The 27,996-nt window shown below is 32.6% G+C and overlaps 3 protein-coding genes across 3 annotated transcripts; 2 read left to right on the top strand and 1 right to left on the bottom strand.

The window, feature by feature from the left end:
- Positions 1–13: 13 nt before the first annotated feature.
- Positions 14–7,129, bottom strand: LOC111409012 (U1 small nuclear ribonucleoprotein 70 kDa-like). The gene is made up of 10 exons (XM_023038903.1): positions 6,817–7,129; positions 6,085–6,199; positions 5,914–5,993; positions 5,001–5,076; positions 4,820–4,884; positions 4,673–4,735; positions 3,663–3,744; positions 3,434–3,584; positions 1,494–1,559; positions 14–1,108 (listed from the first exon to the last, which is right to left on the bottom strand). The coding sequence occupies exons 1-10, from the start codon at positions 6,913–6,915 to the stop codon at positions 475–477; spliced, it is 1,431 nt and encodes a 476-aa protein (XP_022894671.1). The 5' UTR covers positions 6,916–7,129; the 3' UTR covers positions 14–474.
- An 8,434-nt stretch (positions 7,130–15,563) lies between these two features.
- LOC111409011 lies at positions 15,564–20,711 on the top strand. Its single transcript, XM_023038902.1, has 3 exons — positions 15,564–15,778; positions 19,746–19,859; positions 20,287–20,711. The coding sequence occupies exons 1-3, from the start codon at positions 15,764–15,766 to the stop codon at positions 20,419–20,421; spliced, it is 264 nt and encodes an 87-aa protein (XP_022894670.1). The 5' UTR covers positions 15,564–15,763; the 3' UTR covers positions 20,422–20,711.
- Positions 20,712–24,939: 4,228 nt separating this feature from the next.
- On the top strand, positions 24,940–26,562 carry LOC111409636 (heavy metal-associated isoprenylated plant protein 21-like). Its single transcript, XM_023039662.1, has 3 exons — positions 24,940–25,049; positions 25,147–25,222; positions 26,112–26,562. The coding sequence occupies exons 1-3, from the start codon at positions 24,978–24,980 to the stop codon at positions 26,408–26,410; spliced, it is 447 nt and encodes a 148-aa protein (XP_022895430.1). The 5' UTR covers positions 24,940–24,977; the 3' UTR covers positions 26,411–26,562.
- Positions 26,563–27,996: the final 1,434 nt, after the last annotated feature.

Genomic DNA, 27,996 nt, shown 5'->3' with positions numbered 1-27,996 from the left:
GTCAGCAAACCAGTAGAAGAACGAGCAGATAATGATTAAAGTTGCCAAATCAAGCACTTGACAAACTCGAGTTACATACTGTCCAAGATCATGTCATTCAGACAAATACAGGAAATTTGGCAAATGCGGTTCAGATTCACTTCGAATTTCAGTAATATGACACTGATCACAAGCCAACAACACAAGGGAATTATGTTCTCGAGCACAGCGATAGGTCAAATAACATAGATAAACATGTGGAACATTATCAAAACATAACGAAAATGACCTCCACGCCTCTAACTAGATCATACCACCAGAAGTACGTCTTCAAGGAAAATGTGACCACGAAAAAACTCAAAAGTGAGAATAAGATAGCACTGAGAAAGGACAAGTAAAAAATTCATGAAGCATAGGAAGTTCAGAGCTTGAACAGCATTTAGTATTCTTACTCCACAAGACAGTACATGTCCCAATGACAGTAATCACGGTTCGTTATTTTGGTTCAGATGTATCTCGGTCATAGCGATAACCATCCTCATCCATTTGATCATGGTCAGCTTCTTTATAGCGGTCATACACTGCCGGGGCTTCTGAATTAGCAGTGTGTCCTCGACTTTGGCGTTCATAGTGCCCATGGTCATGATCAGCTTCTCGTTTTGGGTGTTCATATCTGTACTCAGTCTGTTCGTGCCACCCATGGTTATCCTCTGTTTCTGAGCGATCATCATTTTTCTCTTTCATATTACGGTCTCGCTCATGTTTTGAATCAGTATGATCATAGTCATAATCTCCATCACGGGAACGCCCTCGATCATGGTCATCACCATCTTCGTAATCCCTGTCCCTGTCCCTGTCCCTGTCCCTCTCCTTCTCACTCTGACGATCATGGCCACGACGTTCCCGATCACGACCACGATAGCGGTCTCGTGTTAGCTCTCGGTCATGGTCACGTTCCCGATCATTACCACGATCTCTCTCCCGGTATCTGTCCCTGTCCCTGTTTCTATCACGATCTCTGTGATGTCGATCATCTCTACGATCACGGTCTCTTGGTTTCTCATTAGAGATCTCATGAGACCTTTCACGGGATTTCTCCCTGTCCCTTATCCTTTCACGAGATTTCTCCCTGTTGGTGAAACTATGTGCATCAGTAATCAAAAATAAAATTTATAAGATGCTAACATGCAGACGTGACAAAAATGATAAAATTCATATCCTCTTCTATTCATTAGAAAGTGACGAAAACCTGAGAGATTCCATGACAAATTTATGTGTTGGGTTTCGTAACATCTCTCTTAATGTTTCCTTATATTTTACAGTCCTTAAGAAGCAAGACGCAAAGTGCCTAAAAGAAGATAGAGCAATTTGGACTACTTGGTCCACATCATAGAACCCACCCACAACACTTTTTGGGACTTTCATTCCTCTAACAAGTTCAGATGTTGGGAAAAAATTATTAACGACAGCTAACACAAGCAGCAAAAAATGCAAGAAATCAACAGACAAGTTACCTGTCTCGGTCATCTCGTATCCTTGGTTCCTCAGGCCTAGATGTTCCTCTAGACTGCAATTGCTCTCTGTACGATTGATAAGTGAAATAATTTAAGGATATATTATATTCCAAAATGGAAGGTTGGTCGCTTAGAATGCAGAGGCACTTAACAATTGGAGTATAAAAAATGCACGAAGTACGATGACAATAGTCGAGCTCATTTACCACAAATAAGTATAAAGAACAGACATAGGTATCAAAAGAATTATTTTGATACAAAGCATCAAGCCATCAACATTAAGCCCTTGTTTGATGGCCATTATTTTGAAGGGGGGGCAAAAAAAAAAAATGGAAGAAGGAGAAAGAGGGTTTTGAATAGTGATTTTTTGGAGAATGTGGTCAAAAAGTAGGGAAACATTTTGGGTTAACAAGCAAAACATTTTATTGTGTAAATGTGGGATTGAAAATGAGTACGAGAATTAAAGAGTTTCGTATTAAAGGGAGACAAACATAGCCCAAGTATTAAATCCACAAAAATTCCAATCAGATTTGGACAAGAAGGTACAATAAAATACAACACAACATTCAGATCAGCAAATGAAGAGACCTAAACAAACAGGCAACAAGATATTATAAACCCTGGAAACCATGTGTCCTTGGAACTGAACACTTAAAATGGCAATCAAACACCACAACATAAGTAATTATTTTAATTTTAATGTCTAGCTTGGAATTTTCTTTGCTGCAAATCTTTTGGGAATATCGCTCAGCTTTTTGTTGTCAGTGTTTGAAACTTCCTTCTACACATGCAGCATTTTCACCTAGAATCAGGTAACATAGAACCTAACCATGCACAGTGGGAAGAACCCAAGGACTCAGATCACAATATTTGATAGTTTATTACTAACCAATCATATTTGTACATCTTTCTACTTAAGCACATAACAAGCAAAGATTTAGCTGATCGCATATTATGAAAAGGAGCTGTCATTGGCACTCCTCTTAAGGCATCTAAAACTTACATCATCCCACGACAAATGACAGTGCCTCCCCTTGCCCACATTTTTATGTAATGAGATACATTCTATCCCATCTTGTTACCCGCCTTTGTATTAAAACCAACCACCACTGAATTTCCATGCCGGAGCAATGGACAAGCATGCAGTCATTGACTGACTTAGAGGCAGTGACAATCTCTGGAGGATACCTTTTTGTTTATTTTCTCAGTCAAAACTGCCACTTTGCTGTCATAAACTAAACCAGTGGAGAACAGAACACTTAATTCACACAAAGAACATTTCTGTTATGAAAATTTATCCCCAATACCATCATAACAAAGGATAGAATCAAATCTCTCAAATTGAGTTCTCTTCAAGCACAGAACCAGTTGCACTGAGTATCTATAGACCATACAGGTGGCCCAAAGCAAGAATCAAGCTTCTCACATCACATCATTAATTTGAAAACCATACCAAGGAATTGAAAATCATTGAACCATGAATAGTGACTTAGCAATTACAGCATTTTGCTCCCTAAGCATTGATCTGTATGGTTATGCAGAAAAAAATAGACAGAAGGAAAGGCAGAAAAGAAAAGATTAAGTATGTTGAGGAAAAGGAAAAATGTAGAAACAGAACAGAAGACTAAAAATGATGTTACTCAGATGCTAGGTTCATATTTCAACAGAATTCTCTAAAATCCGAACACAATTTTGACATGGACACTCAATGCATGTGTGGGTTGATATTATAATTCACAAAAACCTGAGTCAGTTAGAAAATATCACTGCTATCGTAATTCGAATGGAAATATTTGAACATCTGTTGTTCTCCCTCTCGTATTTTTAACCTAGCAATCATTTTGTAACATTATGATAAAATAATCACAGGGAACTTAGGAATATACTTGTGCATATAAGTCTAAATATGTGGCAATTATGGCTATTAACTCCCTCTGTACCTTTGGTTAACTTCTTCCCCTCCAACCCGAGTTGTTCCCAGCCCACCACCAAGCCTTCGAGGTCGCCAATTAGGAACAGTTCTTCCACGTTCAACGTCCACGAGAACCCTTCTGTTATCAATCTTCTTTCCATCAGCTTGTTTGTATCCAGCTGCATAATTACAATAAATAGGTCTAGAACTGGGAAACAAAAGGAAGCGAAGAAGTCTGGAAGAAGACAAGAAGGGACCTTTCATATCACGCGTGTGCATATACTCGATGAAGGCATAGCCTCTAGGCTTATTTGTTTCTTTATCTGTAACCAAACGAACCTGAAACTCAATAGGAGAGGATCAGTAAAATATAATTACAGAGCAGGGTCTCTTTGCATCAAATAACACTTCTTTAGTAATGTTTCAGACTAATATAAGTATAATAAAAGCCTACTGGCACGGCAGCCAGGCACTATGCCTAATTAGCCGTGCTCACCTTTCGATCATACAGCTTCCCAGGCGAGATGCATCACTGTCACAGCTAGAGTTGCAAAAACCATGTGCCATTTTACCAGTTGCCATATATACTAATGTCCCCTTACCAGGGAATTTTTAAGACAATAATAAATTAACTATAAATAGCATGTCAATACTGGGATACCTTCCAAATGGCTGAAACATTTTTGATAGCCTTTAAATCCAAAAGTAGAATTTTAGTAGCTGGAAATGCAGCATGTACTAAAAGTAAATGACAAACTAGAAACTATTGAAAGTAACTAGTCCTCAAGAGGGTTTTGAGTCCAAGAAATTCAAGTCGTAGAAAAGGATAAGAGGCATTCAGTGAGACCAAATAATACCTGGAAATAATTCCAATCTTGAGGAGACCATTCAACTGTTATTCGATTGCTTGTTATCCTAAACATGCTAAGTACACCTTACACCATCATGCCAAGTAAGCCAAACGTAAAATTTTAAAATATTATTGCTGAAAAAAACAATATGCAGAGAGAAAAAATGACATGGTCATATGTTACTAAGAAGTAGGATTATTTGAAATCATTATTACAATTATATATGAAAAAAAAATGATAAATTTTAGTTTATTGTTCCTTCTTACTATTTTAAAAGGCAAAATGAAAAATAACAAAACATATTTCTATGAAAGGACAAAAAGGAAGATAGGACACAGCCACCACATGTGAAACTCTTACCGAACCAAAAGCCAATATAATCTGAGCCCCTTATTGGGTTGCTCTATAATACCTACCCGCTTGATAGGCCCATAAGCCTCAAACTCCCTTTTGATTCTGCTCTCTGTCATCTCATAATTCTGCAAAGATAACATATTAAGTCAATCAATGGAAGTAATAAACAGTAATTAAAATTCTAATTTCAAAACGAAAACATTACTCACAAGTCTAGCTACAAACAACGTTTTGTATGGGTCTCCAGAAATATTTGGGTCATTGTTTGAGTCATCTGCACAATAGAAAATAATAATACGAGTTTCTTAATCCAAGAAAGTCAAATTTCTTTGTTCTTTTTTTTTTTTTTTAAATCTTTGGTAAAATAGAAGATAAAAAGCCTCAAATCACATTTCTCCAGCTCCTCAGCAGCTTTTTTTGCACCCTCCTCTAGCCGTATCTTGTGTATCCTAGCTCTTCTTTGCGCCTGAATATACCAAAAGAAGATAATAATGTGCACTGAAAATAACAGAGGGTATGTAGTGGCGCTTCCAAGCAAACTACCACCACAAAAAATGCAAGGACGTGGATTACACTCTTACTTACCCGTCTTAACCGTTAATATAAATCAACTACAAGTAAAGGTTTACCGTTATGCATAAGAGCAATTCTCATCTAAAAAATAAAGGCCTCACTATATAATTAGCCACACATAAGCTTCAATTTCCAACAAAACAATGAAAGAAATTAAACATAATATAAACTGCATCAATATTGCTATATAAATTGTATATGCCAACTAACTCTTCCAGAAAGTTTCCAAAAATATAGCTGCCATGCCAGTTATCTATAGACCATGAAGTCATGAGCTGCTGCATCCAAGTCACTTTAGATGACAAAGATATTAAGCCCGTTTGGCCCCCTTTCTCTTTCATTTTTTATTCTTTCTCTTATTTTCAACTACACAATCTTTCATAAAATAATATTACACGTAAATCGAAAAAAGGGGGGGAATGGGGGTTAAACCTCAGGATATAGACAAAAAAAAGTAATATTCATGTAAAATAAATTTTAAATCATCTTGCTAATAGGGTGAACTCAACAAGAAATCCTTCTACATGTGGAATAAGGACAATCAAGTTACTGAAATAAAAGACAAATAATACAAGTTTTATCCAGCTTGTACAGGTACTTAATAGATCTTTCTCGTGTATATGTAAAGACAACAGCTCAAAAGGAAAACCTTCACCAAGAAAGTATGTGTTTATAAACTCTTTATGTGAAAATAAAAGGTACATGACGTTTATGGCAAATAAAATCTTACATGAGTCTCAGCCTCTTGGATAGGCGGAGCATATTGTGGATCACCGGGCTCAGCAAAGTGACTAACAAACTGTGCCATTCCTGTCAGACAAAAATAAATCCTGTAAATATACGTTAAGTTGACATATTCCAACTTAGTGAAACCTTCAGCAAGCTTAAAGCAATAACAGACCCGTATATGGGAGGCATTTCCTTTTCTCTGGCGCTGGCTTATATTCCAAAGGGGGCCGGGCCTCAAATAGTTTAAGAAGATTTGGTGTCAATCCAGTAGAATGACTTTGACCAATCTGCATAAATAAATAAACAAAAATTCATATTTATATAAGGAATGTAAGTCACAAATATGTTTCTATAACAGTTAAATAATTTAAGAAATCAGAATGTCAACTCAACTATTTCATTCACATTAGACAAAGCCAAGGTCAAACACACATTTTGCTGCCACAAGTTAAAAACAGAAGATATTAACACCAGACGATGTAATTAATTTCTAAGTTCTCCGTGTATCATCTTAGCCACCAAACATAACTACATTCTATATAGCATCAGAATTCCTTACACAACAGCCACTAACAGTGTTATTGGCAGCTGAGAATGTGACTGTTCAAGTTTAAAACAAAACACCTAACACCGTTAAATCATTAAGTTCTATCCAAGATCACCAAAGGTCTCAACAATAAATAATAGTGACAAATCAAGCCGTCACAACTCACACCGTAAAAATACAATAATAACCCTTCATACGACCTCAACACACATAGCTAAATTGAAACCCTAAAGCAATTAAAAATATCTCAGACTCCTATCGAATCCCATAGAAAAATGCTCAATTCAAAATTATTCTCACGATTTCAAGTAATTAAAAACTGAAGAAATAGATAACAAACAAAAGAATAGCACGTACAAGCTTGAGTTGCATAACATTGTTCCGATTCTGAGCCTTGGCACTGGCCTGGACGGCGGAGTTTGGGTTGCGCAGTAAGGCGTCGTTGTAGTCTCCCATCGATCCTAGCTGCCGCCTCGGGGATTCTGGAGAAGACAACTAATCGATGATCGGACGGCGAAGATTACGCGCTCGCGTTTTATTCTGAAGTTTTAGTATTTCCTATTCGACAGCGGCGGGCATCGAAATCTGTGATTAGTGACAAAGGGTTTCGGATTTTGGGCGTCTATTATCTTTTTGAAGTCGAGTTGGAATGTCAATGATTTGACTCGCTTCTTACTCGCTGATTCACGAGTTTCTCTGTAGCTTACCGAAAATGATTGATGGTTGAACAATACCATTCGAAGGGGCTAAAATTTAGATAGAATGTACTATATGTACATAATTGTCTATATAATAGTATTTATAATTATACGTAGCATTGGATTCAATTTTTAATTCAAATTTCACACTTGTACATTAATAATTGGATAATTGGCACATCACATTATGGATATCATTATGTACAATAATTATGTACAAGTAGAATTTTTCAATTTAGATTTTAAGTCATATTTTGACAATTCAGATTCATAATTTTTTAATCATATATTTTATCAAAATTTGTTAAAAATCTGAATTTTATATATATAAATTCGAGCTAATTTTACAAATTTTCGCTTGAGTTTGTGCATAATTTTAATGAAGTGTTTTTATTACCCTATTGGTCACCAATGTTGTTAATCATTTCACGCTTGATCTCTCAATTATTAAAAGTTAAAACTAACCTGATGTCCATCTCCAAAAAAAATAAAAAAAACTGTTTAAAGATATGATGCTCTCTATTTAAAATAATCAATTCATAAAATTATATTTCAAAAGATTCTTTAAATTAACATTTTAATTCAGCCAGTGAACTTGTAAAGTCAAATTCACTTTCTATGATTAAATATATTTAGGGCCTGTTTGATAGGTATGAATTTTTCATGGAAAATGAATTCAAATTCTAACTTCCACTTTTTGGCTATTTGATAGATTTTTTTCCCCATGGAATTGATTTTCTTGGTTTTTTCAAAAAGGGGACTTTTCTTGGTTTTCAATGTTTTCTAGGCTATCGTTCCTTTTTTTTTTTTTTTTTTTTTTCAAAAAAAAAAAATTTTTTTTTTTTTTTTTTTGGCTTTTTTTTTTTTTTTTTTTGGCTTTTTTTTTTTTTTTTTTTGGCTTTTTTTTTTTTTTTTTTTGGCTTTTTTTTTTTTTTTTTTTGGCTTTTTTTTTTTTTTTTTTTGGCTTTTTTTTTTTTTTTTTTTGGCTTTTTTTTTTTTTTTTTTTGGCTTTTTTTTTTTTTTTTTTTGCAATGAAAAGAAATTCTATTCTTAATTGTAAAAAAAAAAAAAATTTAATTGACAATTTTCATGTAAAACAAAGTCAAACGAACACCAAAAGATAGATGATTTTCTTGATTTTTTTTCAATAAAAATAAATTTTATCCCCAATACCAATAAATTTTATCCCTTTAATTGACAATTTTCATGTAAAATAAAGTCAAACGAATATCAAAAAATACTTTTATTTGAACATTTTTCATGTAGAAAATTATATCAATCAAACATAATAATTGACAATTCTCAGTAAAACAATTTCTGGGCAATTCAATTCCCTGAAATTCGTTTTCTTTCCACCTAAATTTCATCTTTACAATCAAACTGACCCTTTTAGTATTTTTAATCTTCAATGGAGGAAGATAATATAATGACTTGAAGAGAAGTTGGTGACAATAAAAGATAGTGAAAAACAATAGATATTTTTTAAGTATAGTAAAATTAAATATTAAATATAAAAAGTACGTTAGAATGCTTAAAGAATCCTAAATTTATAAATACTCTCTGAAAATAGAATATCTTGGAGATGCCCTTAAATTCTTCAAGAAGTGTCCTATAAATTATTTTAAGTCAAAATTATGCAAATTTACTTCGTACTTATTATCTGTTTATTTTGTGAACCCATTAAAACTCATTATCTAACTGCATTATAAAATCTCATTCCAACTACACGTCGCATCACTACCCGAACTTGGTGATCTAATAAGAGTTGTTTTCCCCCACTTCTCTGCAACATTTTTCCAAGCTATGATCAATCACTTTCTTTCCCTATCGAGGAAATGCCCGGTGTACTTGTCTAGGAGGAAGGGTGAACTTTATTCAGTTGATAGCATGCATACAACACATGCGTGAGCCTCGTTGATATATGATCTTTGCTATTGCTAAATAGAGTATCTTTAAATAGTGTTAAATATAGTCGATCTACTTCGTCTTCGTCCTCCAAGCACACATCAGCCTCATCATTAACGGAAGCCTTCAACATCGGCTTCGGCGTCATGTTTGTTAACACCTTACCCTTAATTTTGCCACGTGCTAAATATCATATGTAGGTTTTAGCCTCCTCCACCTTGCACAGGTCTGTCGCCTCACTCGTGGCCTAAAGAACTTACAAGGGGCGGCCTGAAGGCTTGTGATATTTGTTATCCTTAACATGTTCACATGTAGCATCGTCCCCAACGCTGCTCCTACATGACATTAAATAGTCACCAAGTAAGATGAATGCGTAATAATAATGAAATCCAAACAAGCATTAGTCTAGAAGAGATGACATGCATAATGAGAAAGAAAAAGAAAAGAAGCCCAGTTATACGGTCATAGAGACATCCAAAAGACATGTACGCTGCATTGCACATAGTAATTTTTTCATTGTCAAAAAGTTCTTTCAAACACAAAAATTGAGCTCCCACTGTCATAACATAAGAAAATAACAATCGAGACAACTTGCTAATGATAGCCAACTAAATAATTCCACATTTTCTAGCTCTTTTCGAAACATACAGAGAAAGATAAACGGATCAAAAATACTTGGACTTCAAGAAAAAATCTCTACGAAATGAAGACCAACATTCCAAGCTTTTGTAGTATGCAACTTAGTATAACAACCCTATAAATTTGACTCGAGGGTAGAGAAACAGGGAGTTTCAACTGTCAACATTTACAGTTCCCATAAACTAAAGTAGAGGTATTGCAAATTGGATAAAACCACACGTCCAGGGACGTCAAGCACGACCGTTGTAAATTTCCCAAATCTTGGAGAAAGTAGGGATTGCTCATCCACAATAGTCCAAATCTTCGAAATCACATAGCTCTAGAAATTACAATCTCTGCACCAAAAATGAAATCGAAAAACTCACTTATAAGAGCATGTATGCTTTTGCTTACATAGGAAAGCAAGTTTTGTTAATAAAAAATTACTTTGAAAATCATGTATGCAAAATTAGGGCTGGACATGGCTCGATTCAGTTCTAACGAGAACCAAACCGACCCGAAATTTTCGGGTATTTAGTAAGTGGAACCGTCGGGTCCAAATTTAATTACGGAACCGTTCGGGTTCCATTCGGTTCGGTTCGGTTCGGTTCCATTCGGTTCCGTATTATAATTAATTTTTTTAATATATACAAAGTTACGTTAATTTAATTAATGATATATTTAATATTAGCTCTTACAAAATAACGTAGTTCAATATTATGTGTTTTACGTCTCTCTTTGCTAAGTTTTTCATAAATTTGATTATTAAAATCACAGAAAGAGAAAGATAGCGAGCTCAAAATAATTAAGAGAGATGTTGTAGAGTTTTAATTCGATTTTCTCCTGTAGAAATGACACTACAGTAGAATAACAGATTTGGATAAAATTGAGATCAATTTGATTAAGTCGATTTTGAACTGAATATTAGAAATAGGAAAATCATATTTTATGGTTTGAACTAAATTAACTAGTTAACAAATTTATTTAGAATAAATAAAATAATTTACTTATTTAAAATAAATTAATTAAAAAAATTACAGAGATTCGGTTCTTATTCGATTTTTCGCCTAGAACCGAGAACCGAACCATACCCGTCGGTTCCTAATTCAAATACCCATTCGGGTATTTAACTTGAGAAGAACCGTCGGGTTCGGGTTCGGGTTCGATTCGATCGGTTCGGTTTGAGAGTTTTGTCCAGCCCTATGCAAAATAAATAACTTTTATTTATTTTGACTTGCTTTCTAGCACATCTAAAGATGCAGCGTAACAAGTCTGAACATAATTACTTTGATATAGGACACTTACCTATACCTTCTCAAGCAGAGAGATTAGACCCATGTTTGGTATCAATTAAAATCTAGATTTTATTCTAAATTAAAGTCATTAATCAATTTTAATAACATATTTTATGGGTCCTACAACTTTTTAACCATATATTTCATCAAATTCTATCAAAAAATTATTGAAAATACGATTTTAATCTCTACCAAACAATTGAATTAATGAGCATGATATCTCCAAGATACAGGTGGTTGGTGGGCAAATAGACACAACAGAGCTCCTTTGGCAAGATTATTTTAAAAAAAAAATAAAAAATCAGAAGGGAAAAATTTATAACTAAGAGATTAAGTATCACCCATTTCAAAACTAATAACAAAAGTTTCAAATTTCAAAAATTAGATATTTTTTAAATTTTATTAATAATTTAATTAATTAATTGTATATTTTTTAATTAAATATATTAAGGTCACAAATTTATGTAATTTGATCATAAATTAACAATTTAGTTAGTCACATATTATTCTTCGATCACAAAATATTTTATGGTCACAATTCAAAAATTTTACAAGTCAAAAATTGTTCATCGATCACAAGTCAAAAATTTATAAATCACAATTTATTTATCGGTTACAAATCACAAATACAATAAACCACAACTTATTATACAACACAAATTATAAAATTATTAGTCACAAATTAACAATTTTTTAGGTCACACATTATTTTTTTATTACAATTTATCTTTTTTCATTGGCCACATATTAACCAATTTAATGATCACAATCAACCAAATAATTTGTGACCACGATCAACACTTGCCACTACTATTTCACCACTGCCTCCGACACCACCACCATCACCATCGTCGCAGAACCACCACCTCCACCATGTCAAAACAAATCAACTCATTGCAAAAAATACTACCACATCGCAACACATAACACAGGAATACAAAAACCGACCAAAATAATGTCATCACACAACCAGACTTGGACTTCACAAAAACCGTAATGCTGCACCACTACCACTACCAACATTACCACCATCTGACCAGACTACCAACAACACCACCATCTCGTCGCCCTCAACAAAATCACTGCCACCACAAGATCCAAAAAAATTGCCGTCACGATTGCCCAAAAAAAAAAAAAAAATTAGATCTACAACAAAAACAACTCTACCACTATAAGCACCACCATTTCAATACCGTCAACAACCAATGCTGCACCAGATCACCACCACAACGACTTGCACCACCAACAGAACTACCACAACGGTTATACTTCCGTCAGCAATCGTTGAGCAGCGACAAGCGCAGCGTTGTTGATAGTAGTACTCCGACGGCTATTGTGGTGGCGACATATGGTATTGTGATTGTTGTGGCTGCATCCACTGTTGCGGAGGTTACTGTAGAGGCTGCATCTAGTATTGAGGTGGTGAGACCAAGTTAGCTGCTTGCTACATCATTGATAGAACACCATGTACTGTGTTTGAAAATTGGTGAGATTGAAGGTGGAACCCTAGAAGGGATGGGGAGAGAGAATGATATTAGGGTTTGAATGACGTGGATAGGGTAGGGTGTATGTGTATATATTTATTTATAATATTAGTATTAATATTAAAATATTGATTTATAATATTTGAATTAATATCTAATTTTTGTATAAATAGACATTATATCTTATTTTTGAAATTGGATCTTTAAAAGTAAGCTTTTGTGTAATTTCTACAATTCAAAATCTACTACTAAAACTATGAAATTGCTTTTGAACCCATTTTGATAGTTTTCTAGAAATGCTTTGTTTGATTAGAAGAATTTTTAGAAAAAGTTGGCCAAATAACTTAATTAGTAAAAAAATTGTTGGTTCCGCTTCACTAATAAGCATGGATATTTATAAATTTATTATGTACTCGTATCAGATACATATTCAAACTTGAATACTCTTAAATACCCTCCAATACGAATGAAATACATATTTATTATTATTTTTTATTGTTTACTTTTTAAATTTTTTTAACGTATTCTGTAGTTGAAGACGCGGGAAGAAGAATATTATTGTTAAGTTTGATTTTAACGATAACTGGTATAAAATGGATTCATAGACTTGATAGCTACTCATAATTCATATGAATCATTGCTTCAGAGCATTGCCTTGAAAACTTCTTGTGCTGCCTTTTTCATTATCTTGTACTGACAGAAATTGAGGTATGCACTCTTTTGTGCAATCTATGAGAAGGACTAAAATAATTCCACAACGAGCTGAAAAATTTCATTCACAACAATATTCTGTATCTTTTATCAAGAAAATTAGATATCTTTCAAAAAAAAAAAATTCAAAATGTATGACATTGTTGGAAACTCATTTGATAATCTTGACGGTGTTGGAATATGCTTGAGGTTGCTAATTTATTAGTAGATGAGCCAAAGTTGAGAATATTATTTTTAATGATAATAAAAAAGCCGATGATGATGTCAAAGAAAATGAAATTGAGACAATGGAGGATTAAGATAAAATGCTTTAATATTTTATTTTAATTTTTTTTTACTAATGAAATTATGCAAAATGTTATAATACATACTCAGATAACTTAATTTTTTTTAAAAGTCGTTGTACTTTTATCGTATTGCTTTCAAATTATGTATTCATATACGTGCTTCTTAGTCACTTCCTATAGAAGAACTTCTCGAAATAGTCATCTGTTGTCAACTTTTTATAAAAGCTCTTTTAGCAAGACAAAGTATTTCTAAAAAATTATACAAATATGTTCAATAGTAGTTTGATTTTTTTAAGGCCTTGTTAAATGACTTAAGATGGCTTTTTCGGAAAACTCTTAATAAGCACAATCGATTTGATGTCAAAAAATACCTACAACATATAATGACCGCTATAAAATAATAAAATAATTATTTAATATTATTATGATACATAGATAAATCTTATTTAGTCTAAAAGATCTATTTCATTTTAATTGTGACTCTTATTTTGGATCTTATAAATACAAGGCATTAATTCTGAATAAAATACATACAAGCCTATTGACTTTTATTCTCTTTTATCTTTTTTTATAACACGTTATCAGTTGATGACTCAATTTTTCAAAATTTAGTGAATGTTCTAATTTTTTTAAGATAATCATTTATTAAGTGTACCAAAACCAGCTTGGTGACATGTAAATTTTTTTTTATACACACATTATACTGATTTTGCCTCTTGATTCGTAAATTGATAGTTCAATTTGTACATTTTCTTTACAAAACCAATCCGTTATTTAGGGCCTGTTTGGAAGCGATTTTTTCATCCAAAAAATTGATTTTTTGACCGTTATTTCACTATTTCAGCTTTCATATTTGACTTATTCTTTCATAGGTGACCCCACTTTTCTCATAACGGTTAAAAAATCAATTTTTAAAATCACTCCCAAACAGGCTCTTACAAATTCAATTTGTGCCACAATCAATTTGCGTCTCTAAATTTGTGCCACAATCATTGCATTTGCATGTTCAAATTTTCTGCATTTTTCTGCCTCAATCACACACGTTTTTTTTTTTTTTTCCTTCCAACCAATTTGTGTGCACCTAGCTTCTTGTTTGCTAACCCAATTCTTTTTAATTATATATACACGCGAACCTAACCCCCCCCCCCCCTCACCCCCCTCCCGTAACTTTAGCTTTTTCTCTGCTTTAAATAACGTTTGCATGTACACATATTAATTCATAATTTAATTTACGTACTCCTTGCTTAAATTTTTTTATATAGCTACAAAATATACATTTATGAATATTATTAAATACTCTTTTGTGCCTTTCACCTGATTAACTACTTTTGATGTTCTTTTATAAATTTTAAACTAATAATTTATCATGTTATTGCTCCTGAAGTCACACAACATTATAATTATTATTTCAAAAGAAAATTAATCGTAGATCGATTTATTATAAATAGTTTGTTGTTACTTTTAAAGTAATACAAAATTAAAATTAATATTTCTTGAAAAACCATTAGTAAAATACAACGTGCTCACGAAGTAACAAATGTATCGAAAAACATATTATTTTAAATTAGTTTCAATCCCTAAAGGAAAACACGTTACTTATTGATTAACTATCATGTGATCATATTCTTCGAAACTAATTGTATTTTCTTTATTGTGTAGTCAATCAAATAGCAAACATTACAAAATTTGAGTTTCGCACAATAACATTGAAAAGTAATGATATTTTATGCTAATTACTCAAAATGGGAAATAGGGTAGGGGTTGTGGTTTTGTATTTTGTTTTTGAATTTTTTTTATTTATGATTTAATAGGAAAAATATGTTATATCCAAAATGTCCTTGCTTATTTGGGAAAAATTATTAAATTTTTTAGGGTCAAGTAACAGTTTCTAAGGTCAAATTGATAGAAACTGTCATTTTAGACATAACTGCGAATTTTTTAAAGATTTGATATTTACTATGATACAAATAAAATGTTTGTTTGTGTTAAGTCTGCTACTAAATAAAACGTTTGGTGTCTTAAATACAATTCTCCATTTATATAATTTGAATTTGATGGTCGAAGGGATTGGCTGGCCGAGAATTGGATGGAACTCATCAATGTGGACGTATGTATTCAGCTAATTTTTCAAAGGTTGAGAATCTAGTTGCCCAAACAAAAAAAGATTGGGGATGTAAGTGCAAAAGAAGGTAAAGGTTGGAGATGTTTGCTGCAATTTATCCTTTAATTTTTCGATAAATAACACATACGGTGAGGTCCTCGACGAGAAGCTTGATCATTGTGAAGCAGCACTGGCGTCTATAGCCATGAAAGATTACGAGGTAAACATTCATCAATTATTTTTTTTTTTATACCGAAAACCTACCGAGTTGATTAATATTTCTACAATTTCAGAATATTGTCATTACTGTTTAAATCTTCGATGGAATTTGATGCATAATCCATTATCCAATTTCAGAAGGGATTTAGGGGAGGCGTAGGCTAGGTGCTCTTCACCTTAAGTAAATTGTAAAAGGAAATTAATAATAAAAAAAGAAAAGAAAATCATGGAGTTATGTCCAATTTTTTATACTAAAAGGCAAAAGATCAAAGTGTCCATTTTGGTTCGTTGCTAGAAATTGTACAGTGATTGTTCAAGTCTTTTGGCTCATAAACATGGAAAGTGTAGTGTATGCAAACGGATTATGTTTGCAATTTGGTATCAGTGAACCAAAATGGTATCTCGAAAGTAATAAACATTTTATGAAGGCTACAGTGAAGACTGTTTTATTAATTTATTCATTCTTTGATAGACTTCATATAATTTGGTATGATTTTGGGGTTATTATCTATTTAGTTCGTGCACAGAGTAGTTTTCAGTTTTGGAATCCTAGGGCATCTAGTGCAGGTAGAATACTTTGCTGATCCCTGTTTATGAGTTGGGGCTATTACCATCAATAACATTTACTTCACTAGGGCTATCTGTTAATGACTTCTATGCCGTAAGAGCATTATGTACTAAGAAAAACTTTGACTAAACAACAGGATACAAGGCCTGATTTTAAAGTGTAAACGGTTTGATTTAGCAAAAAAAAATAAAAATAAAAATGAGGAATAACTGTTAAGGTTTCTTGCAGCTCACGAGGAGTTGGAAGTTGTTGTGGAAAATATAACACAAAAAGTTCCTTTAACCCAAAGGACTCAAAGCCCTGTTTGGTCAGGTTTCTAAATGTAAGATAGACTGGATTTGATTATTTTTTATGTTGTGTGTCGAACAAATTGGTTTAAAGGAGTGGGAAATAATTAAGCACACTGAAAATTTAAGAAGAAAAACTATTGAAGGTAAGAAACATATGAAGTGCCCCCTACATCCCTCAGACATCACTATAAGATGAGCTGCATTACAGAATCTCAGAAAGCGTCAAATGCTCTGATAAACTTGAATTATTTGATAACTATTGATCTGTTAATTATTCCTTACTGATTGGTACTATTTTCTGTTTGAAGTCGATTTTGACCATCTTTAGATTGTAACCATTGGCATTTCTGTTGATTTTTAGGATCACAAACCTTTTAAATGATACCAAGGTATTGTTATAATTTCTAGTTTTCATTTCTTTAGTGCATAGAATGCAATTTTACTTCAAAGGGTGACAACTGAGCAAAGTCACGATTGTCAATAACTAAGGAGATCTATTAGTCTTATGTTTCATGAGCTTGAAAATTTCTACTTCAACTTGAGACTCTACTTTAAAAACAGGTTAGCAATCCTAAATAAAACTAATGGCTCCCACTATGACTCACAAACATATCATGGCTTAAAACAGTTAATCTTGAATTTTGATTATAGACTATGATTCTGAAACTCCCTTTATTCAATTAAATTTATTAAAACCTGCGAAACGAAAATAGCAACCAATCAATTGTATCAGAATATTATTTAGGACTGAAAAGAAAACTAAGAACTAATCCTTCAAATCCTAGATTGACTGCTGTCCAAATCATGTGAATGGAATCTCCATAATCTAGAAAACCAGTATAGATATCTAAAAGTTAAAGAATAATTTTATTTCTGTAGAAAATAAATACAAACAACAATAATTTTTCAGGGCATAGGAATTTTTCTATAATGATTGATCTGTCAAAAAGAAAAAGGAGCGAATAATTTCTGTTTTTTATCGCTTTAATCCATTTTTAAGGTGAGATATCCTCATCTCTATCTCACACCCAAGATGGGTTGCTGTCAAGAATGTAGAGGAGGTAGGATGATAGTTGGTCTTCAAATGATCTAGTATGGATCATACGTGAATGGTAGCATGAGTCGACAGAAAACATACTGTTGTATAACCATTATACTGAAATGGGTTACTGTATTCCACCTCTTAGAAAGCAAAAGAAAGATCATAAACCAAATTTCTTAATAGCAAGTCGATACCTTTCTCAATTATTCATTTAGTTTCTCATAAAACTTCACAAAACTACTGTAGCTTAGATCACTAGGAAAAGCTAATTCTATGTTCTAGTTGGATACCTAAAAGGAATATTAACCTTAAGAGTCTAAATAAAATCTTATTCTGAAAAACTAAAATCAAGCCCGCGATACTGTACTTCACATTAAACAGGCCATTTTGGAGAGGCATGGGTCTGGTTGCTTTTATATTAACAGGGCAGTTAGTGAAATCTCACGAGCATGTGCATCACTTAATAATATCTATCCGGCAATTACTGTTTGAATGTAGAGGAGGTAGGATGATAGTTGGTCTTCAAATGATCTAGTATGGATCATACGTGAATGGTAGCATGAGTCGACAGAAAACATACTGTTGTATAACCATTATACTGAAATGGGTTACTGTATTCCACCTCTTAGAAAGCAAAAGAAAGATCATAAACCAAATTTCTTAATAGCAAGTCGATACCTTTCTCAATTATTCATTTAGTTTCTCATAAAACTTCACAAAACTACTGTAGCTTAGATCACTAGGAAAAGCTAATTCTATGTTCTAGTTGGATACCTAAAAGGAATATTAACCTTAAGAGTCTAAATAAAATCTTATTCTGAAAAACTAAAATCAAGCCCGCGATACTGTACTTCACATTAAACAGGCCATTTTGGAGAGGCATGGGTCTGGTTGCTTTTATATTAACAGGGCAGTTAGTGAAATCTCACGAGCATGTGCATCACTTAATAATATCTATCCGGCAATTACTGTTTGAATGTAGAGGAGGTAGGATGATAGTTGGTCTTCAAATGATCTAGTATGGATCATACGTGAATGGTAGCATGAGTCGACAGAAAACATACTGTTGTATAACCATTATACTGAAATGGGTTACTGTATTCCACCTCTTAGAAAGCAAAAGAAAGATCATAAACCAAATTTCTTAATAGCAAGTCGATACCTTTCTCAATTATTCATTTAGTTTCTCATAAAACTTCACAAAACTACTGTAGCTTAGATCACTAGGAAAAGCTAATTCTATGTTCTAGTTGGATACCTAAAAGGAATATTAACCTTAAGAGTCTAAATAAAATCTTATTCTGAAAAACTAAAATCAAGCCCGCGATACTGTACTTCACATTAAACAGGCCATTTTGGAGAGGCATGGGTCTGGTTGCTTTTATATTAACAGGGCAGTTAGTGAAATCTCACGAGCATGTGCATCACTTAATAATATCTATCCGGCAATTACTGTTTGAATGAACCATATCTGGCACATTAAGCTTTTGACATTTTACCCTTGGATGATCAAAATATCAAACTCTGCACTTTTATTTTGCTGTTGACTCAATAGTTGATTTCAATTCATGAAAAACTGAGAACATCTGTGTTCCACAGCTTGCAATACTTACTCTGTCTACTCTCAAAAATTAATAATGAACATGCACCAATGTCTTGGTTTGGATGATGTGAAGGGTTCAAAATGTGTTCTGCATTCTTTTGGTGGTGATCTGACTTGAATGTTGAAAATATTCAGTGGATTAATAATGGTACCAGTGTAATGTTTCATAAAGTTCTTTGGTCTTTATAAAGATGCCAAAGCTTTATCTTGCATTTTGCAGCTCGTTAGGATCATACACTTCGTTTCACTTTGTAAACATCGTTCAAAAAATCTTTTTCATTTCTGAAATTTTCTCACCGAATGCCATCAATTTTGGATTATATTAGAAGAGGTGTTTTTTACTTTGTAAAAGCAAAGTCTTGAAGCAATAATGAATATGGGTAGTTTGCATCTGCGGTTGTTCTTAAAGTGTCTTGATACGGAACCGTCTTCTTTTGATATTAATTTTTGTCGTATGTGCTGCAGATTGAAGAAAAAAAGCAAGCTGCAGCTGATGTTCTGTATCAATATTCAAAATTTGCTATGGCCTGTATTGGTAATAAAGTTCGACCTTGTGACTTGAGGTTGCATTTGATGAAGGTACTTATTATTGTCAGTTTTAATTTAGCCATGTACTGCATCCAGAATGGTCTTTTTTAGTATATGATTTGCTTGTAAACTTGTTGAAATATATGTAGTAAGTATAGTGTCTTTCAGTTGGGAACTTGTGTTTCCAATTAAAAAGTAATGCTTCTAGACGAGTTACCTTGTACAATCTGCTAAGTAGGCTTTCTCTCTTTCCCACCTGAATAGCGGATGAAATTAAATTCATTTAATTTTTGAGCAATCTGTTAGGCCGAATTCTTCTCTCCTAGGATTTGCATGAGATTAAGTTTTGCACTCTGACCAACCCCCAACTTTAAAGAGTAATAATGACAACAAAAATAAAATTAAGGAAGTGAAAGAAGATAGAACCCAAATATGTTTGCTACTGATCTCTTTGAATTTTTTTGTGCAATCTTGTTAGGAAATATCTGGGTTGCCAACTTCTTTAAAAAGGGAATCATACCAAGTTGCTGCTGCTTCTGATGTAATGGGAGAATCTTCGAGCTCGGGGACTTCTAGACTTGATAAAGCAGACAGTTTTCAAGCACCTTCCTAGTGTCTTGTTTACACCATATGTTCATAATCGTTGTAAAATTTGCTCCCTTATCTCCTTTCGTATTAAATGTGATTCAACAATTCTATCATATTACGCACTTCTAACATATTAATGTTCCCATCTTATGGACTTAATTCATGTTAGAATACAGTGACCCAATATGTGATAGAACTAATATTATGAGAAGCATAGACCTGTTTTATTATATATGTGATTTATATCAGGGCATCATAACATCATATAGCCGCACCTCTTGTAATCATATTCCATATAGTGAATTTTTCCACACCTCTCAGTAATTTTTTCCCATATTGGATTTCTACGTAAATCTTGTGTTTTTGTTTGTAATTTTATATTGCCTATTCGCACTTTTTCATAACAATTCAGTTTGCCCATTCCTACCCTTTGCTACACAGGCATTGTTGATAATTGATATAGGTGTCTGGTGGTTTAATTAAGCATTTAAGGCCCGTTTAGGTTGTGGGATTATCAATTCTCACAATCGGAAATGTGGTTTAAGCCTTTCTTACCGTTGGTATGTGGTTTATGCAAGCATCAAACCCGATCTAAATGCAGAGTTGTGTTTTGAACCTGGAAGTTGAAACGTTGGGTTAGTGGATTTTATTATTATTATTATTTTTTTTTAAATATGAAATTTTACGGTTGATTTGTAAATGGTAATGACAATCGATATTTGCTACATGTAGGATTAGGAAAAAAGGTTAGATAATTGCAGCTTGAGTGTTGGCCTGCCATGTAAGAACTTTGGGAATGGGTTTTTGTTGCCTCCCTTTCTAGTAGTGATACCTAGCGATCTTTTGTCACCATGAAATTGTGTTGGACACGATTTCGTTCTTTAAAATTGGTGTACTTGGCTTTGTCAAATCAATTAGGTGACGTAGGTATTATGAGCTTAATTAGCGTTATCGTTAGTTGGGACTAAACTCGATTGAAGTGGCTAAATGGATAAAAAGTTATATATTAGGTGAGGGGCCAACCAGATTTTAAGCCTGTGATTGCGTGCATTTGGAAAGACCAATACTATGTGCAAGTTTGGCATCAAAGAATACTTGCAACTAGATTTAGAAATAAGTAAATTATTTATTTTAAAAGTAACTTCAATATAACAGTTGAAATAAGTAACTTTTTATTCTAAAAGCAAGAAAATTAATAATTTTCAAAATAAAAAATAAAATGTAAATGTGATATCTACGATCACATGAAAATGCTCTCTAAAGTACTCATATTGGATACCAACTAGGGAAGAGTATTTAACAAATTGATCCTCTAAAAAGCCCCTTTATTTTTTATTTTTTTTTATTTTTTTTCACTTGAAAAGATTCCCAACGAAGTTTTGCAATCTTATTACAAGAATCCGATGCTAATAATAAAGCACGGGAATATTAGTCTTAACAAACAATGGCAAATAAAAGAGGGTATATGCAACATTAGACGGGAGAGATAAAATAGAAGAAAAGAATGAAAAAATAAACGAAAGCTTCATGTCGCAAGTTGATTGGGAAAAGAACATGGTTGAATTTATTAATCCTAAGGCTTGGATTTGAGTTTGGAATTTTGGACACCATGATTGCATCTTGGTCGACCAGCACCGTTCAACATGAGCACGAACTTGAGTTCAGGTTCAACAGAAGAATTTTTTTACATAGAATATATTTAAACTATTATAAATTTACTTGAGCCAAATGGAAAATTGTGTCCCTTCGTTTAAAATTCGTGCCTATTTAATCTTATTATTGATCTAACCGAATTCGGGATCAAACTGTTTATCAAGATATATACGATAAAATTACATTAGTTAATCAATTTTTTTATTTTTTTATTTCTCATTGCATATGAATCAATTAACGAAACCAACATCGGGCAGCCCATGCACTATCGTGGACAGCTTTGACCTTAAATGGACGAACAATTTTAAATTATAAGATTATAATGAAATTGATAACTGTATTTTATACACTTACGTAGACCTAAAAATATAGACATTTAATATTTTTTTAAAGTAATTATAGCATAATTTGTTGTATATTTCATTTATTAGGTAAAACTCGATGGTTGGAAGTTGAACCGAAAGAAAGAAGTGAAAAAGGGCAAAAAATGACGAAGTACAAAGTTGAGGACCAAATTGAAAATATCCAATGGTTGAATTGGACCATAAGAGATATTTTAAAGATTGATGGGAGTCAATTGGATACAATTAGAAGTCAAAAAGGAACGGAATATCATCAGAATATTACCATAAATCGACTTTCAATTCCATGATATATTTTTCAGATTTTTAATTAAGGACTGCAACCAATTTTTGGCATAGTAAACGTCCGAATTGAAAAATATCTATTTCTAGAAAAATTGTAGCCCTTGTAGTTAGCTTTCCAACGCATTTTGAATCAACTCAATCGGATATCGGGAGATAAAGTTATGATCAAAATACTGACTGCTGTGCAGAGACAAAAAAATCCGTGCGCGAGTGTAACTTTCCTTATTCGATTGGAACTCTTTTGAAAACCAATTTGGACGTGATTTTTCACCAATTTTCGACCACTACAGAGACCCAACAGGAGAATACACAAAGGGGGCTCTCATACTTTTCTCTTATATATAATATACTCCAATATTTATCAATTATCATTATCAAAGGAGGAGAATTCATTGTTTTTGTGAGAAAATTGAAGTGGACTTGCAAGAATTCAATTAAGTGAAGATTCAAACTTGGTATTGAACAAAGAAGAAAGAGCGCAGGTGGAGATTTATTAAGAAACTATTGAAGAGATTCAAGATTTCAATATTCGTCTTTATCTTCTCAATTTATAAAAAATTTGAGTTATGTCTTTCCACTTATATATGATTTCTTGTAATTTAAATATGTTAGACTAATTTTTCATATTTGTTAGGATGTGATGAACCCTTGTTATAAATTTTTAATTTGAATAATTTAATTGATGTTAATTTGTTTAATTGTTTGGATGTTTATTATCGTTTTCATGCTTTTCAATTAATTGGCCACTAGTGGAATTGTTTGTGAATTTTGTTGTTATCGAGAGAGACAATAGGAACATTAGCACAAAATAATAAATATTGTGAGGTTCGATAGAGGATAGAGATATACCTCTATGCTTCATATGATTTTTATAAGATGTTCTAGCTCGTTTAATACATTTATCATCTTCGCATCTTTCATCGAGGGATAGGAAGGTCATATGAGGGGAATAGATTTGATAATTATCGAGAGAAGTTTTCAATTAAAATAGGAACATTGACCAACAAGCATGATTTCAAATTGTCAATTTAAATTGTCGAACTAAAAATAGAGTAGTAAGGGGGATTCCATATTTTAGCAATACTTCTCGCAAATTTGATAAACTTTTACTTGCTTTCTATTTAGTTGATAGATTTAATAGTGTTAGTTACAACTCGACCTTGCTATTCGATTAAGGGAATTATTAGCTTTAACTCGATTAAACACATAGTCCTCGTGAGTTCGATACCCTACACACCATTTTATTACTTGTTCACGATCCCGTTCACTTGCGGGTAATCAATCGATCAGAAATCCCAACAAGCACTAATCATTTACATTCTTTTTGTTGGGTAAGAAGAAGCATGCAACGTTGAACCTTTTAATTAGCTACTCACAAGTTGGGTATTGAATCAAAGATAGAATGAGGTTTAAAAAAAGAATAAGAAGCGAGTAATGTTCTAATTAGGACAGAATCCAGCAACAGAAGCAATTATTGTGACAATCTAATGTAAATATTCAAAAGCAAAGCCACACCCATTGAACGATAATGAAAGCAAACACAAAGCTACTTTAAATCTAAAAGCATTAATTGTAACCCACTAAATGATTTTACGATCAAGATCGCAAATTATATAGGTGCTTTGGAATAAACACTCAATACCGTATCACGGAGCGCTTAATGATAACACAAACCTAAAAATTGAAAACATATAATTGAGGTTGTTAGGTCTCTTAATGTGAGAGCTATCTTCACTTATCGTTCCAAAATTTTACCATAAGGAAGAAGATGATGAATACAAATAGTTTCCGAATTTGCACATTTGCTTTCCTTTTTTTTTACTCTATACTTATTATAAAAGAGGCTCATCTCAATATCCTTTATATATAGAGAATAGAGGATATTAAGGCGACCTAATACATATCCGAACTACACAACCCTAATTATCACATTAAAATTTCATGTCGATGAAAAAAGTGAGCAATATAATTATGTTGTGCACAATCAACACAAGGCATTTTTTGCTTTAGTGCTTGTTTGATATATTTTTTTAAAAATATTATCGATTTTTCAACTAGTCAAACTTCAAATTTAATCACATATTTCAGGGAATCCACAACTTTTATCGACTTCCAATCACATATTACATTAGCTTTTATCAAAATCTGTTAACTTTGTTTAACAACCCCTTAATTCACATCATCACATGCATGGGCTTTTGTCAAGTCCCCACAAACAGCAAAATCCATGTATAAATATCAAGTCCTCCCCCTTTGGTTTGTGTCATCAAAAGAAACAAAAATGGGTGCTCTTCACTATCTTGCAAACTTTTGCACTGTTGAGAGCACCAGAACCAGAAGGAGATCAATGCAGGTGTGTATGTATATATCTGTGTGTGTCAAATTTGGTTTTCTTGATTTATTTTCCTCTCATACATATAGAAGTTAAATTTTTTTTTTTCCTTTCTCAGACAGTCGAGATTAAAGTGAAAATGGATTGTGACGGATGCGAGAGAAGAGTGAAGAATGCTGTTAAATACATGGAAGGTACTTCATTGGCTTCTTCTTTCACCATTTAAAGCTCATCCCCTTGCTCTCATCATACCATATTTTTCTCTTTTATTATGCCTCACGTCGTGTGGAAAATTAATATGCATAACTTGTAAGGGGAAGGTACTTAATATAAGTTGGGTTTCGGTACCCACAAGAATATAATTATTTTTCAGAGATGTTTCACATAATAAATGAAATTTAATTTTAATTTGTGTGTACACTATCTTACCTGCGAAACCTAAAATTTGCCAAATGTTGAACTTTCGTGCATGTATATGCATCCATCTGGAACTTAATTTATAGATGGATCGAGACGAGTTATAGATAGTACTTGTGGGTTCTAATAACTACTCGTAAGTTCATTAGAGTGTGTACTCGAAATGAAATTTTAGAATTTATAAATTATTTAAAAATTTTGCCAAATGGAGGCTACATATATTTCCGAATTTGCACATTTGCTTTCCTTTTTTTTTACTCTATACTTATTATAAAAGAGGCTCATCTCAATATCCTTTATATATAGAGAATAGAGGATATTAAGGCGACCTAATACATATCCGAACTATTTAAAAATTTTGCCAAATGGAGGCTACATATATCAAGGAAGACAAGAAGAATATTTAAAAAAGAAAGATGCATAAAGCATAGGAGTCAAAAGGGATAACTAATCTTACTACACTTTTAGAATAACTAAATAAATATAGGATGAAAGTATTATGCAGCTACTCCTTTTATTTGTAATATTCATGATTTTATCCGTCAATACGCAGTGTAATTCTATATATTAAGCTTATGTAAGATTTTAAAAAAAATCAAAATTTTAGTAGATTTTATTAACGATCTTGTTGCATAAATATCTCTCATGCTGCGATCGATGATTTAGGGGTGAAAAGTGTGGAAATTAACCGGAAGCAAAGCCGAGTAACTGTTAACGGCTACGTCGATCCGAACGAAGTATTAAAGAAAGTGAAGAACACTGGGAAAAGAGCTGAATTTTGGCCATATATACCTCACAATGCTGTTCATTATTCTTATACATCACAAGCTTATGATAAAAAGGCACCTCCTGGATTTGTGAAGAATGTTACTGCACAGTCACTTCCTTCTACTGCTAATGCAGCTGAAGAACGTATCGCAAATTTCTTCAGCGAGGATAATCCCAATGCTTGTTCTGTTATGTGAAAGATCGAGGCCGAGTTTTTTTTTTATCAACATTTTTCTCGAATGATTGGTTCTTGAAAAGAAGAGCTTAGATGCATGGTGCATGTTTGTTATGTTTTATCGGACGTAATTGGGTGATCTTATTACTAGATTACATTGAAGTTTATTTCTTTCGTATTTAGCCTTTGTCTGATTCTTACTTTTGTCATCAATTTGTGGGGTCCTTACAAAATTAAATATAATTTCTTAGCCGACCAATTATGATAAAGTGAATATCTTTCGTCCCATTGTGTCTAAAAATTGTTTTGCCCTTGGTCGAAGATGAACTGAAAAATCAATTTACTTGCACATTAACAATGTACAAGGGGTAAGTAAAATGGTCATTATGCAAGCCAAGCCAAGGGTAGAATGGGTAATTGAAGGAAAAGTGAATGATGGGTTGTCATGGGCCTTCATTTGTCTTAATTTTTTGGACAGAATTTTTAAATTTAAATCTCTCTTTCAAACTATCAAATTTTGATAAAAAAAAAAAAAAAAAAAAGGCCAATGTTGTTTGAGTATTTTCTAATTCATAACTCAAATGTGAATTAAAGCATGTATTGGAGAAAGGAGACAATAATTCAAATGAAATCCAGAGTACAATATTTTATTGTGGACCTCATACTATCTTTTTGGCTTTTTAAAATTCAAATCTCGTTTTTAAAACTATTTTGATCTTTTCGTTCTCTACAATTATTATTATTATTATTTTTTTTAAAGTTCTATAGAAAGGATATATGATATATGACAATGCACACAACCTACTTCTATTTAACTACATTTTTGTTATAATTTGTACTTTCAATGCCTTCAATTTGTATGTAAATTCAATTTTAATTTAAAAAAAAAAGCCTTTTATGTAAATTAAATCATTGTTTGGAAGAGATTTTGAGAATAAAATTTATGAAAAATATTTTTTTTGAAAAATATATGACTAAAAGATAAGAAAAAGTTGGATTCACAGAGAATGCATAGTTGAAAATGAATTTAAAAAATCATCGTCAAACATATATTAAATGTTAATAACAAAATAAATTAGAATTACATACGAACAATTTTTGTGAACCACGCCCCTTTTCCACTAGCTCTCTATAGATAAATATGTGTATCTATAGAAAGGAAAGGGTGGGGACACCGAAGGTAATGGTAAAGGTGACAAATTGAATAAATCCTTTTCTTTTTCAACGTATGATGTTTAAAGTGGGCCTCTCAAACCCAAAATCTTAAATTGATCGCTTGAACTCTTAAAAAGGTCTTAAAAAAAAATAATAAATAAAAATTCTCCTCTATTATTTTAAGGCATTTGACCAATTTGATGGTATCTTATGTTTTTCCAATCTTTAGCTTCATGAAAGTGCAAATCATTCTTTGGTGATAAAGCAGAGGCGATTAATCGAGAGGTGTTCAAATCAGCAAAAATGTAGCAATAAGATAAAGATTCAAAATTAAGCTACCAACTTGTGGCTGTAGAATTAGATTCTTGTTTCCAGCTCCACATTTAAATATGATTGACCATCTATGCCTACCAACAATATTTTACATCTGTTTGGTAGGCTTATTTTAATTTT

The sequence above is a fragment of the Olea europaea genome, chromosome 14 (genome assembly GCF_002742605.1).
Source record: "Olea europaea var. sylvestris chromosome 14, O_europaea_v1, whole genome shotgun sequence".
NCBI classification, from domain to species: Eukaryota; Viridiplantae; Streptophyta; class Magnoliopsida; order Lamiales; family Oleaceae; genus Olea; species Olea europaea.
Note: the sequence above shows the minus strand (reverse complement) of the source record. Positions and strands in the feature narration are given on the sequence as shown.

Coding starts and splice junctions, on each gene's coding strand:
- LOC111409011 (XM_023038902.1), top strand. Junction 19,860..20,286: donor TGAGGTTGCATTTGATGAAG/GTACTTATTATT, acceptor CAATCTTGTTAG/GAAATATCTGGGTTGCCAAC.
- LOC111409636 (XM_023039662.1), top strand. CDS start 24,978: ATGGGTGCTCTTCACTATCTTGCAAACTTTTGCACTGTTGAGAGCACC. Junction 25,050..25,146: donor CCAGAAGGAGATCAATGCAG/GTGTGTATGTAT, acceptor TTCCTTTCTCAG/ACAGTCGAGATTAAAGTGAA. Junction 25,223..26,111: donor TGCTGTTAAATACATGGAAG/GTACTTCATTGG, acceptor TCGATGATTTAG/GGGTGAAAAGTGTGGAAATT.
- LOC111409012 (XM_023038903.1), bottom strand. CDS start 6,915: ATGGGAGACTACAACGACGCCTTACTGCGCAACCCAAACTCCGCCGTC. Junction 5,077..5,913: donor TCCAAGAGGCTGAGACTCAT/GTAAGATTTTAT, acceptor TGGTATATTCAG/GCGCAAAGAAGAGCTAGGAT. Junction 4,885..5,000: donor TGCTGAGGAGCTGGAGAAAT/GTGATTTGAGGC, acceptor TCTATTGTGCAG/ATGACTCAAACAATGACCCA.